This window comes from Mustela nivalis (genome assembly GCF_964662115.1).
Source record: "Mustela nivalis genome assembly, chromosome: 15".
Taxonomy (NCBI): domain Eukaryota; kingdom Metazoa; phylum Chordata; class Mammalia; order Carnivora; family Mustelidae; genus Mustela; species Mustela nivalis.
Window position 1 is genome coordinate 32,979,499 of NC_139034.1, and position 13,788 is coordinate 32,993,286.

General features: G+C 41.3%; 1 protein-coding gene across 10 annotated transcripts in view; it reads left to right on the forward strand.

Annotated features, from left to right (window-relative positions):
- Positions 1 to 13,788, forward strand: part of LCP1 (lymphocyte cytosolic protein 1) — a 110,168-nt gene that overhangs the window by 77,178 nt on the left and 19,202 nt on the right. For all 10 annotated transcript variants that reach the window (XM_082700623.1, XM_082700628.1, XM_082700622.1 and 7 more), the window contains 7 exons: positions 339 to 502; positions 672 to 801; positions 2,058 to 2,190; positions 4,821 to 4,902; positions 8,076 to 8,241; positions 9,524 to 9,666; positions 12,301 to 12,396. In XM_082700623.1, coding sequence (XP_082556749.1) covers positions 339 to 502; positions 672 to 801; positions 2,058 to 2,190; positions 4,821 to 4,902; positions 8,076 to 8,241; positions 9,524 to 9,666; positions 12,301 to 12,396 — 914 coding nt within the window. The remainder of the gene's footprint in view (positions 1 to 338; positions 503 to 671; positions 802 to 2,057; positions 2,191 to 4,820; positions 4,903 to 8,075; positions 8,242 to 9,523; positions 9,667 to 12,300; positions 12,397 to 13,788) is intronic.

Consider the following 13,788-nt stretch of genomic DNA (forward strand, 5'->3'; position numbering starts at 1 on the left):
TGTCTGCTTTCTTTGGTTTCCTCTGTTTTTCTACTATTCCATAGTTTTTCTTTGTATCTCTAAGTTTGCGATTTATTTTCCCATCTGTTCCTACGAAAGTCTCTTTGGATTCTGCTTCCAGAATCTCTGTTGTGACATGGTGACCCATGGAAGTTGAAAGTGACATGAATGCCCCTCTCTCATAGAAACTCGTGAGACTTAGCTCTTGCCTGGGGTCGGGCTGGGGCCGCTGAATGATTGCCTCTGCAGCACACGCCCCTCCCATCTCACCTTTCCCTCACCTCTTCATCCTGGTCCCCGAATTGCCCTGAAACTTCAGGTGGTCACTTGCCTTGCAGACACCGACGGCAACGGGTACATCAGCTGCAATGAGCTGAATGACTTGTTCAAGGCTGCTTGCTTGCCTCTGCCTGGGTACAGAGTGAGAGAAATCACAGAAAACCTGATGGCTACAGGTGACCTAGACCAGGATGGGAGGATCAGCTTTGATGAGTTCATCAAGGTGAGTACGATGCAGAATACCAGGAGATGCATTTGACATCTGGGACTTCCACTGGAAAGAATATCCAGAAATACATCCCCACCCTCCTTGCTTCAATGTTCCGTGTTCTTCGCTTTATGGCTTTCTTGACCACAGATTGGGTTTCTAAACGTACATTACATCTTGGCAGGTTTTTCATGGCCTAAAAAGCACAGAGGTTGCCAAGACCTTTAGAAAGGCGATCAACAAGAAGGAAGGGATCTGTGCAATCGGTGGCACATCGGAGCAGTCTAGTGTCGGCACCCAGCACTCCTATTCAGGTAGGTCGCCCCCGTGGGTGCGGAAGTGGGGTGGGTGCTGGCAGAGTCCAATACCAAATAATCTCAATAAAATTAAAAAAAAAATACATGAAGGCTGTCAGAATTCCTTTGTCAATGTCAGGCATAAAATGAATGGCTTAGGCTTCTATGTCCTCCAAACCTTGTCATTCTTCTCAGTGCCTGCTGACTGGTCCCCCCAAAATTGTGTTTTCACTGATTGGAAGGAAGCTGCATATTTCTGCTGAAGGCTGCCATCCAACAGCCTTAATGGAAACTCAAAGTTCAAATGGGATGGTCATCCAACAAATCCTAAGTTGAGTTCTTCAAAACATTAGCTGGTCTTAAAGAAACGTTTATGGTTAAGGACGGACTATAATTGCGGAGACAGCGTTTAACCTTTGACTTTCGAAGACAAAAATTATATGAATATACATGTTGAATCTTCAAGACAGTGATGCGCTGTGGAGTGCTTCCCAAACTTTTGTGACTCAGGATTCTTCTGAGCGATGCTGTTGTTTTCAGTGACACACAATTTGGGAGACACGGTGCTGGGCTGTAAGGCATAACTTGAGGTTTTAGTTAAACTTGCAAAATCAACTTCTGGCAGCTTTACTGATAGGAAAGAAAGTGTATAGGACAAAAGATTGTATTTCATAGCAATTTCACTGTAATTGTATAAAGAAACTCAAGAGATATTATAGGAATTATCTGTGATTATCCCTCATTTAAATTGGCTGGGCTATCAGCAGCCTGAGTTTTGTGCTATAAGCATGAGATCACATTCATATTTAAATTGTATCTACAGGGGTGCCTGTCACGCTTAAGCCTCTGCTCAGGTCATGATCTCAGGGTGTGTCGTGCCCCCCCCCCCCACATTGGGCTCTCTGCTCAGCAGGGAGCCTGCTTTCCCCTCTCTGCCTACTTGTGATCTCTCTCCTGTGTCAAATAAATAAATAAAATCTTTTTAAAAAATTGTATCTGCATAGAAATAAAATATATCCTTATTACTTATATATATAGTTTTATATGATAGTTATGTATGATATATATAATTTCTCCATCTGCCTGCCATATATTTCATGACTTGGAGTGAACAGAGATTCTGTGCCTATTCCCCAAGTCATCTGAGATTTTCTAATGTCAAAAAATAGAAGATGATAGGACCAGGTAATATCTCAATGTCTTTCCATGTGTGCAGTTGTGCTTATGTCAGATTTTCACTTTGCAGATAAGTCATTTTTATCATTTACTTGCAGAGGAAGAGAAGTACGCCTTCGTCAACTGGATCAACAAAGCCCTGGAGAATGACCCCGACTGTCGGCACGTTATTCCGATGGATCCGAACACAAATGATCTCTTCAGTGCCGTTGGGGATGGCATTGTCCTTTGGTAAATAATGGAATTTTGGGGAATACCAATGATTCATTGGGTTTATTCTAGACCAGCTTCCTTTGGTACTCAGGGGGACCCAAAATGCTTTCCGGACTTTTACTTGGCAGGTCCTTGGAAAGCAAACTAATTTCAAAAGCAACTTATAATGAGAAACTTAAAACTGTTATTACTTGGTTGGAGGAGAGGGATGGGCAGCATAGAGACAAATATGTACAGATAACGATGCAATAATACAAGGCCCAAAGCAATTGTTTTTGAAATTATATGCCACTTGGCTTGATCTGAACATGACCTACCCCAAAAAATAGATAGTTTGATAATAGCAGCATGACCACTGAAGAAATCCAATGCAAGTCCTTAAGCAAAAGGACTTTTGAGGGGGTTCATAAAAACATGCAATGCAAATGCTGGGACCCCTAGCAAAGAGGAATGTTTTCAGTCTGTGGAAGACCTCAACACACAGATGGTCATGACGGTGTCTTTGAAATGCTTCTGTAGCTCTGGCTTTAGCAGCTTCTAATACCGCTGTCACACATGTGGTTAGTGAAAAGGCTTGAAATGCCCAGTCTCCGATGGGTGCAGGAATTGAAGGGAAGGATGAATGGACAAGACTTAGAACCCCATCTTCCCTGCTCTGAGTAGAACAGCTCTGCTTTTGGTATTTTACTTATTAGAGTGCACACAGATATTTCATTTTTAAAACTTTCAACTGCCAAAAAGGAAAAAAAAAAAAAGACATAAAAGAATATAGCTTCAGGATCAAGTTCTAATTCCTTAGGTTGGCATCCAATACACTCCATCATCTTTCCTCAATACCCTTCTAGTTTTATCTCCAAGGACCACCCATGACTCAGGTACCCAGCCCAGGCTACTGAGTGAATTGCTCTGTGAACAATGAAGACATCTACAACCATACTTACTCTCCCCCATCCCCAACCTGCTCATAACTGCAACTATGGCTTTGCCTTTTTTTTTTTTTTTTAAGATTTTATTTATTTATTTGACAGACAGAGATCACAAGTAGACAGAGAGGCAGGCGAGGTGGGGGGGAGCTGGCTCCCTGCTGAGCAGAGAGCCCAATGCGGGGCTCGATCCCAGGATCCTGGGATCACGACCTGAGCCGAAGGCAGAGGCTTAACCCACTGAGCCACCGAGGCACCCCTGCCTTTTATTTTTAAGAATACCCTTCTGCATCTTCTTCTCCTATAGAAATCCTTAGACTCTAATAGTTTCTGGTCTATTCCAGTCCTCCAGGGGCCTTTCCCATCACTGGATTCTCAAAGCACATATTCGTAGTACTCTGGAAGCCATTATAATGCTCTTCTGTTGGATCCTTATGTAACTTTTCATGTCCATATATTTTGTCTCTTTAATTGCACCATCAGCTTTTCAAGAGCAAGGTTACCTTCTGCTTGCTAAAGTCACCCCTCCCTCCTGCCATCTCCCACGGCTTCTATTTCACCAACAGTTTCAGATTTTTTAAATAATGACTTAAGAGTTTGTTTTGCCTGAATTGCAATAAAGTGTCTTTTATTTAAATATATGTATATACACACACACACTACAAAGTTACAGAAATGCATCTTTAAAGAACACCAAAGAAAAGGTAGTTGCTTAAAAAATTGTGAGGAAAAAGTGTTAATGCTGATTTCTCATTAAAAACAAGTAGCCAGGGTGCTTGGGTGGTTCTGTTGGATAACCGACTGCCTTCTGTTCAGGTCACGATCCTGGGGTCACAGGATCGAGCCCCACACTGGGCTCCCTGCTCAGCGGGGAGTCTGCTTTTCCCTGGGACCCTCCTTCCTCTCATGTCTCTTTCTGTCTTTCAAATAAATAAATAAAAATCTTTAAACAAAAAACAAATAACCACAGTCAAGTTTACTATTCTTTGAATTTGTTGTGGGTTCTTTGGATTTGCTTTTTCAACTTCCTTTCTTTAAATAAGATGGAGGTGACCTAAGGAAATTTATTTTTGATGTCCCAAGAGGTTACACCAATGCTAAATGAGTGAAAGTAGTTTTTTATAAATAAAAATTGCTTACTTTAGACATTTGATCAATGTATTAGACACGTACGTGGGTGATACTTCCCAAACACTCTTACAATAGTGACTACAGCAGGATATAAAATATTTTATCATCTACTTGGTTAACAGTATAGAGTTCCACCAGGTGTCAGAGAGAAATTTAGACATTATATCAGCTCAGAAGTGTACAGGTAGTCATTTATATTAGTATATATATATAGTCATTTATATACAATTTTCATAGCTGAGAAAGTAAAGTACTTATGGAGGATTTGCCTTGGTTTTCTACCCAGAATTTCCCAATATGCTAAGGACACCAGGATGATTTTGCAGCCTCTTACATGCATGAATAAAGTGGGGTCTTTATTTCCTGCCTCAACATATTAGTGTGATTTCAGTAACATTGACATTTCTCATAGAGAGTTTGAATCTCATCAAGATTGCATAACTGATGTTTTATCTAAACACTGGACCACACAGATTATATTGCTGCCTTATTCGCTGATAGTATTGCTAGAATTTAAATTCAGTGTCACTGGACTCTGTTATTCCAAGGCCAGCTTTCTTTAATTTAATTGTTTCTTTCTCCCCCCCCCCCCAGTAAAATGATCAACCTGTCAGTGCCAGACACAATTGATGAAAGGACAATCAACAAAAAGAAACTCACCCCCTTCACCATTCAGGTATGCCTTCTCTCTGTTACTAAGCTATAAGAGTGTGCTTGGAATGAATGAGCCCTGGAAAGGAGGAGCCAGTCTTCCCCAGGTGCTCGGACATTAATCCCAAACTCGGCTCTGCAGCTGGTGATTCGTCATGACTCATGAGGACAGAGGGAGACAGTTGTATCTTTTATTAATAGAACAGGGGACCTGGGCTGGGGAATGTTGGTGGGATGTTAGTAGTTGGGGGGGCATTCTTTGTTTGTTTTGGCCACTTATGAATAAAATTCATGTTGGCTAAAGTTTTAATTCCACTTTCCCTAGCAATTTATCTTCGAGCTGGTGCCAAATCCACAGCGTGTTAGCTGAAAAGATCAGCCTTTCTAAGAAGTGAGGGGGCGACAAACAGGAAGACCTCTAGGAGCCCACGGTGGTACTGGCCACAGCCACCAGTGTGATAAATATAACTTGGTTTTATGCCTTCAATTTGTTGATTAACTGGAACAGTAACCAGTAGTAAGTAAGCTGTATTTCTGTGTAATGTTCCAGTGTTTCAACACTATTGTAATTCCCTCCCTTGCTCAGAAAGCATGTCTCACTCCTTAAATTATGAACAATATATTATGCTTTTTGGTTGTAAGCAGTACTGGGTACTTTTAAAATGGAAGTGGTAACCAAAGTGAGAACAATGATTAAACCTATATGAATGCACTTCATATTAAATTTCATCTTGAGGTCGTGTTTTAGTATTGGCCATAAATAGGAAGGAGATTTTTCATTCATCATTTGAGCTCTACACTAGGGCAAAACCCACTTTTCTTTTCTTTTCTATTTTTTAAAAAAAATTTATTTATTTATTTGGCAGAGAGATCACAGGCAGAGAGGCAGGCAGAGAAAGAGGGAGAAGCAGGCTCCTTGCTGAGCAGAGAACCTTATGAGGGGCTCGATCCCAGGACCCTGAGATCATGACCTGAGCTGAAGGCAGAGGCTTAACCCACTGAGCCACTCAGCCACCCCAACGCCACTTTTCTTTTATTTATCTATCTATCTATCTATCTATTTATTTATTTATTTATATTTTTAAAATTTCTTTTCAGTGTTCCAGAATTCATTGTTTATGCACCACACCCAGTGCTCCATGCAATACATGCCCTCCATAATACCCACCACCAGGCTCCCCCAACCTTCCACCCCCTGGCCCTCCAAAACGCTCAGATTGTTTTTCAGAGTCCATAGTCTCTCATGATTTGTCTCCCCCTCCAATTTCCCCCAACTCCCCAACTCCCTTCTTCTATCCATCTCCCATGTCCTCTGTGTTATTTCTTATGCTCCACAAATAAGCGAAACCATATGACTCTCTCTGCTTGACTTATTTCACTCAGTATAATCTCTTCCAGTCCTGTCCATGTTGATACAAAAGTTGGGTATTCATCCTTTCTGATGGAGGTGTAATACTCCATAGTATATATGGGCAACATCTTCCTTATCCTTTCGTCCATTGAAGGACATCTTGGTTCTTTCCACAGTTTGGTGACTGTGGCCATTGCTGCTATGAACACTGGGGTACAGATGGCCCTTCTTTTCACTACATCTGTATCTTTGGGGTAAATATCCGGAAGTGTAATTGCAGGGTCATAGGGTAGCTCTATTTTTAATTTCTTGAGGAATCTCCACACTGTTTTCCAAAGTGGCTATACCAACTTGCATTCCCACCAACAGTATAAGAGGGTTCCCCTTTCTCCCCATCCTCTTCAACATACGTTGTTTACTGTCTTGTTAATTTTGGCCATTCTAACTGGTGTAAGGTGGTATCTCAATGTGGTTTTGATTTGAATCTCCCTGATGGCTAGTGATGATGAGCATTTTTCATGTGTCTATTAGCCATTTATATGTCTTCTTTGGTGAAGTGTCTGTTCATGTCTTCTGCCCATTTTTTGACATGATTATCTGTTTTGTGTGTGTTGAGTTTGAGGAGTTCTTTATAGATCTCAGATATCAGCCCTTTGTCTGTTTTGTCATTTATGAATATCTTCTCCCATTCCATGAGTTGCCTCTTTGTTTTGTTGACTGTTTCCTTTGCTATGCAGAAGATTTTTGATCTTGATGAAGTCCCAAAAATTCATTTTTGCTTTTGTTTCCTTTGCCTTTGGAGACATATCTTGAAAGAAGTTGCTGTGGCTAATGTCAAAGAGGTTGCTGCCTATATTCTCCTCTATGATTCTGATGGATTCCTGCCTCACGTTGAAGTCTTTTATCCATTTCAAGTTTATCTTTGTGTATAGTGTAAGAGAATGGCCAAGTTTCATTCTTCTACACATAGCTGTCCAATTTTCCTAGCACCACTTATTAAAGAGACTGTCCTTTTCTCACTGTATATTTTTTCCTGCCAAGACTACTTTTCTGATAATCCCTTTCCAATTCACTAGTGGCCTGGTTTTATTTTTAATTTGTCGTAAAAACAACTCTATATACATCACTGCCTCTAATATCGTCTCCTATCTGGACCCAAGAACAGTGTACAGATTCTAGACTAAAAATGTCATTGATTCTATTCCAACTGTGTATGAGTTATATACACATTATATACACTGTTGTTAGTTATAAGAACATGTAGTCTATATGTGTGTGTGTGTGTATGAATAGGTACGTTTATACTTCAGGTCCTTAGATATCATGGATACTCAATAAATTGTCTCAGTAAAAAAGTACTCTTATCTTTTCTAGGAATTGGATTTGTGTCTTTTTCTTTCTCTTAATACCCAATCTGAAAGTCAAAAAGCTGTTTTGTTATTCTTTTTTGTGTGACCGTGATTTGCATTGACAGTTACACTGTTAATGATAGCCAATGACATGACAGTGACTATCCTCAAAGGTGCCCATAACTTTATGTCTGGCAGATGGGGACATTGAGGGCATAGGCTCCATCACAGGGAAAAATGGAAAACTGTAACCCTCATTAGTTTCATCTGGGCCACGATGGGCTTTTGACTCAGGGTGCCGGTTTGATCGAAGAGGCATATGCCCAGATTTTTTCTTTCAGCTGTTATTTACCGCTTTTTCGCAGTGCCAAAATTTAGTGAAGACCATGCTTCTAGACCTGTGAACTTTCCAGAAGCAAGGCATTGTTGTCATCCAGGAATCCTTAATTTGACATCTGCAAAGTCAAAATCAACATTTGTACACTTTTTCTCCCGCAGGAGAATTTGAACCTGGCTCTGAATTCAGCCTCAGCCATTGGATGCCATGTGGTTAACATCGGGGCTGAGGACTTAAAGGAGGGGAAGCCTTACCTGGTCCTGGGACTTTTGTGGCAAGTCATCAAGATTGGATTGTTTGCTGACATCGAACTCAGTAGAAATGAAGGTATGTACAAAGCTGCAGATATTAAGAGTAGCCTGGCCTTTTATTAATGCATGGACTGGGGGCTGTAGAAGCTCAGAATCTTCAACTTTTGAGAACTACAGTTGCATCGCATCCCTTGCATTAATGTAACAGTTTCTATCCACACTGACCAGACTTTTAAAAAATGACAGAGCAAAAGCTTTTTAAGACCACAGACTAATGCTTGTTTAGAACCTAGAGCTCAGTCTAGCTGTCTAGGCTCTATCCGCAAGAGCTTTTCTGGGTTACTTGACCTCTAGATACTTTGTAACAAATAGACTCATTCTAACTCTATTTGATGAAGCAGTTCACAGTGCTAGCTCCAGGTTTGGAGAGAGTTGATCTATTTCCTACTGAGACTATGGAAGATTATATGCAGGGTTTTAGAGTTCGCAACTAATTACTGTAGCTGCCAATCTTATTCTGTCTGCTCTCTGCATCTCATCTGCATTTGAACAATTGCAGCCAGTTGTTTAGACAAAAGGAGTAGTTGATGATAAGAATCATATAAAAAGCAGAGTTACCTTTTAGCTTTCCAGGACAGAGCCCACCAATAGGCAGTTTGTAGCCAAATTCTGATCTTTAGTTATACACACTTTTTAATTTCTATCTCTAAATCACAATAACAGGCAAAGAACCCTGGGTTTCCATTTTTAAACCAATATATATTAAACATCATATAGAGGAGAAGAAGCAAATAGGAAACTTAGAACCCACGAGAAAGAAAATTGATTTACAAATTATAGCCTCGACTCAATTTAAACCTTCTAGCTGAGCAAAATGTATTTATTTAGCTGGGGAAAATAGAGGAAAGAGTTGATTATACTTTTTGAGATGCTATAATTATGCAAGTAAGCATTTGAAATATAAAACACCTATGGGAACAGACAAGAAGACAATTGTCATTATTACAAAATTGATCTCTTAAAAGCAGAACTGTTGTCATATGGTGAAAGGTGGTCTGACAGACCCGGCAGAACTTTCTGACCCTGATAGTCTTGGTTATTTCTGTGGCTCTGCGGAGGTCTTCTTGGGCATAGCACTGAGATATACTGGTGACTTGTCTTCCCCACCTGAAAAATGAGGATAATAGATAAGGGAATGATAATTAAGTGTTTGTTCCATGGGAAGGGCTGTAAGTACCCTCACCTCAGAGAAATAACATCTGCTATGTCAGCTTTCCAGCGGAGCTCAATTGAAGTTCTAACTAATCCCTTCAAATATCCCCTGTATTTATTTTTCTTCGGCTTTTGTCCTTCTTCAGCCCTGATTGCTCTTTTGAGAGAAGGGGAGAGTCTGGAGGACTTGATGAAGCTGTCCCCCGAGGAGCTCCTGCTGAGGTGGGCTAATTACCACCTGGAGAATGCAGGCTGCGGCAAAATCAGCAACTTCAGCACCGACATCAAGGTAGGAGGAGATGGGGAACTGGGGCATTCCTGGAGAAAGCACAAAGACTCAGCTCCATCACTTCAGAAGCCCTAGAGTTCGTTAGAGGGTGGCTGGGGCTGTGGGAACAGCTCGGGCCTCCCAGGACTCCCCATGCAGCTCCGCCTGTGGGCCCCGTGGTGACCTGACCTCAGCACCAAAGGGACGTGGCCCTCCCGGGGTTCACAGCTTTGGCAAGTAGAGGGAGGAAGGGCGAGAGTCAGACTGCTTCTCAAGGAAGAGAGGATGCGTAGGACGGGGATGTCCCAATTTTATAAAAAATCAGGGAGCGTCTGCTGGGAGCATCAGATGAGAATCCTTTAAAAAAAAATTAAATGAGGATTCCTCTTCTAATGACTCTAAGAATATCAAACATGGTGTCTGGTGTTTACCAGGACCTGTTCTACCTTCTTTCCACGTGTATGGGCTCATTTAATCCTCACACGAAACCGTTGAGATAAAGATGAGTGTTTCCTTATTTTGCAGATAAGGAAACTGAGGTAGAAGAGAACTTCAGTAATTTGTTCAGGTTCGTACAGCTGGGGAGCCAGGTCAGGATTCAAGCCCCACATCAGCCGCCAAGGTCCCCTGTACTTGGGCACCGTACATAGTGCTTCTGTGAAACAGCCAGTGAATTTCTTGCAAGGTTTTCCTCTGTAGAAAGCAGAGTTGTCTTTAAAAGTTAATGACTCTGGAAACTCTCTGCTGTGAGAATGTCCCCCAGGGCAAGCAGAAGGGCAGGCAGTCCTACAGCGGAGACCCAAGGTGTGGAAAGGCTGAGGGAAGCTTGCCCTGTGGTTTTCCAGGTGGTGGAATTCCCATGTCAGGGTGAAAGACGGCTGTTGGCACTAAGGACAGATGGGCCAAGACAGAAGGAGCTTAAGGAATGGTATGAGATGCTGGGAGGCAGCAGGAAAAAAACATTTCAGGCTCCACTTTCTTGAAAGTTAAAGAAATCTCCAAAGAGAAAGAGTCCACGAAAGGTCACATGACTCACCAAGAGTCTCCCATGCTTCTGTTTCTTTGACAGCTTTCCCTTACTGTGGACTCAGGGGCCGCTGGGCATCGTGCTAGTTAGACAGAAGCTTCCAGATGGAACGTCCCCCATTCCTTAGCACCTAAGCTCATAAGGCCAAATGCATTTTTCTAACTACGCCACTTTCACTGGTTATTGAGGGCATAGCACCACCAACCAAACAGGGATTAACAGGAGTCAGACAGCAGCGTTATCTTCCTCGGTGTCCAGCCCTTAAGCTCTGCACCTGTTTCAGCCAAAATTTTCAAGCTTTTCAGTCAAAATTAGGCTGCTTCATCTGAGCCATACATTTGCCTGATTTCTCATCCCTAAAAAGCTGTCTTTCTTAGAATAATAACCATGGGCACTGACAAGCTGAGCCGAGACTGGGATGGTGGCTGTCACCAGCGGGCAGGTGCACGTGCCCAAGGTCAGCACTGTGATGTGTGTCTGAACATCTGGCAGCTTTGGGAGGCGCCCTGAAATCAACCAAGTCAGCAAACTTGGGGAGAACACCCACCCTACAGCGAGTGAGAAGGGTCTATTAGGGTCAGAAAATGAGAGGAGACGTAGCAAAGCTAACCAGATGTAACACGTGGCAAGCAGATTTGATTTGTGCCCAACACCTGCACAGAACTTTCACTGACTTCAAAATAGCTACGCCAAAAAGTAAGAGAAGGGGAGGGTGGAAGGGAGGGATAAAAATCAGTTTCCCCAGGTGCAACATCAGTGGCAGGCTTTCTCTTGTTCTAATGTCTCTAATGTCGTAAGTGGGGAGCCTACCTCTGCTGTCCCCAGGCCCCACCCAGTTTTAAAAACAAAAAGAACAACAGCTGAGTTTTCAGTCTTTAAGAGAAATTAAGATGATTTTAAATTATTTAAATAAATTACCTGATGATCTGTATTGAATGAGCATGAACTTATAATTCTAAGTCTAGGATTCTGCGAAATCTTTTCTTCAATAACCATATTTGTAAATCTAGGAAAATGTGAGAATTCAATAACTGTATCCAATCTGCTGTCATCAAATTTAACCATTTTTTTTCCAACTTCTTGATAAACATTGAATGTGCCTGTCATCTTAATATCTCCTATTACATAAAGATCGCTTGTTACTGCTTCAACCTTCTGTCTTTGAAATCCTTATTTTTCTTTTGCTGATTGTCCATATAAATGTGTTTTTAAACTCTGCTTTAAACTTCTGCTTCCTTTTTCTGTCACTTTTTTTTTAATTAAACCTTAGCTGACTGACTTCTACAGCAATATAAAGGTATATATGTTTTCCTATATATAATTTAATACCTACAAATAAATTATTTTCTCCCCTAAGAACAACAGAATAGCATTTGCTTCTTCGGGTTGCTTTTTGTGTATGTCCTATATTTGTTATGTTCCATTGAAAAAGAAAGTCCAGGATGATACGTAAACAGAGAAACAGAAAATTCAAATTAGTGAATGCTTCCAGTTTTGTTAATTAAGTTGCATTCTTGAATGACAGTCAAATAAGAAATATAATATGTTTGCTTTTGGGAAATTATAGTTGTGCTAAGTGTGTGATTAGCTGTGCTATTCTGAAATTGTAATTTCTTAATTTCTCATAGGACTCAAAAGCTTATTACCACCTGCTTGAGCAGGTGGCTCCAAAAGGAGATGAAGAAGGTATCCCTGCGGTTGTTATTGACATGTCAGGACTAAGGGTAAGGCCGTGTCCCAAGTTGTGTTTAGAGAATGTGATGTTGTCCTTGCGTTGGCAGCTCCATGGCCCTGCATGACCCTGACTCTGGGATTTCCAGGAGTGCCTGTGTCTGCTTAAAGCCCTGTTAAAACTGTTAACAACTGTTCATGGTTTGGGATTATAACTGTGGGAAAGTACATCTGAAAATAGTCAGGAAAGAAAGAAACTAATACTGTTCAAGTGCCACACACCATGGTAGGCATGTCTGTATGTCTCATCATTTAAGAGACACAGGACACCAAGAGGTATTATTGTGTTTATTTTTAGGTGCCTGAATATTATTTCTGGAAATCAGTGGGATATTTTTACAAATAAATTCTCATTTTATCAATGAAAAAGCTGAGTCTCAGATGGATTACTTAGTATGATAGATTATTGGAAGCTATTTGATCCAAGGCTGGATCCTTCTCCTCTGGTAATGACAAGGAGACAACACCCCCTCCAGTGCCAGGCACTACGCTAGGCATTTTGCATACATGGCCTCTAACTGTCGCAAATATCCCTAAGCTAAGTGTTAAATACCAGCTCGATAGTTGAGAAGGCTGAAGGTCAGAGAGGATAGTAGTCATCTCATGACCACAGAGTCATGGTATAGAAAGGATTTAAACCCAGGGTGGCTCCAACATTCACCCAGCCACAATCTACATCACCACATCATTGTGGGGGGCGGATAACAGGAGGAAAGCCCTAGGTAGGATTGTGTGAGTTCTTAGAAGTGTCTGGTTTGAGAGTTCTTAAAGACCGCACAGCATGGGTCAGAATGTTCACGCTGATTTTGCCACCACTCATACTCACCTCGAGAGTATTATCCAGTCTTAAGCCTCGTTTAGAGTTAAATCCAATGTTAATATCTAAGTCAACTAAAACCCAAATGACAAGCTCATGAAGTGTGTAATGTGCAGCAGTATCTAGGGAAGCATTATATTAATAAACAATGAAAAGTTCCGTTTCCTGAAACTTGGTGGGGTCATAGACTCCTAAACGTTTTAAGAATGGTGGACCACCTTTCAACAAAACTTTATGTTCAGATAAAAGTCTACTTACAGATGACTGGAGATTCCCTAGAACTATTTGAACAGACTGTTAACATGTCAAGCCCCTGGTCTGAAGTCTGCAAAAGCCAAATTGCTGCTACGGATCCATTGCTGACCATGTGTAGCTCGACTAACTGATTGCATTCATTGTGTTTGAGTCACATGCACAACAGCTCCACGTGTGGGAAAGGTGGCTCTATGAATCGAAAGTTCGTACTGAGTGGTGGGAATGTCTCTGATGAACTGATAATAGGAGTGTTATTTATGACAATAAATGGACACTTTTGGTAGATGAAATCACACAGAATCTGTAAGCAAAT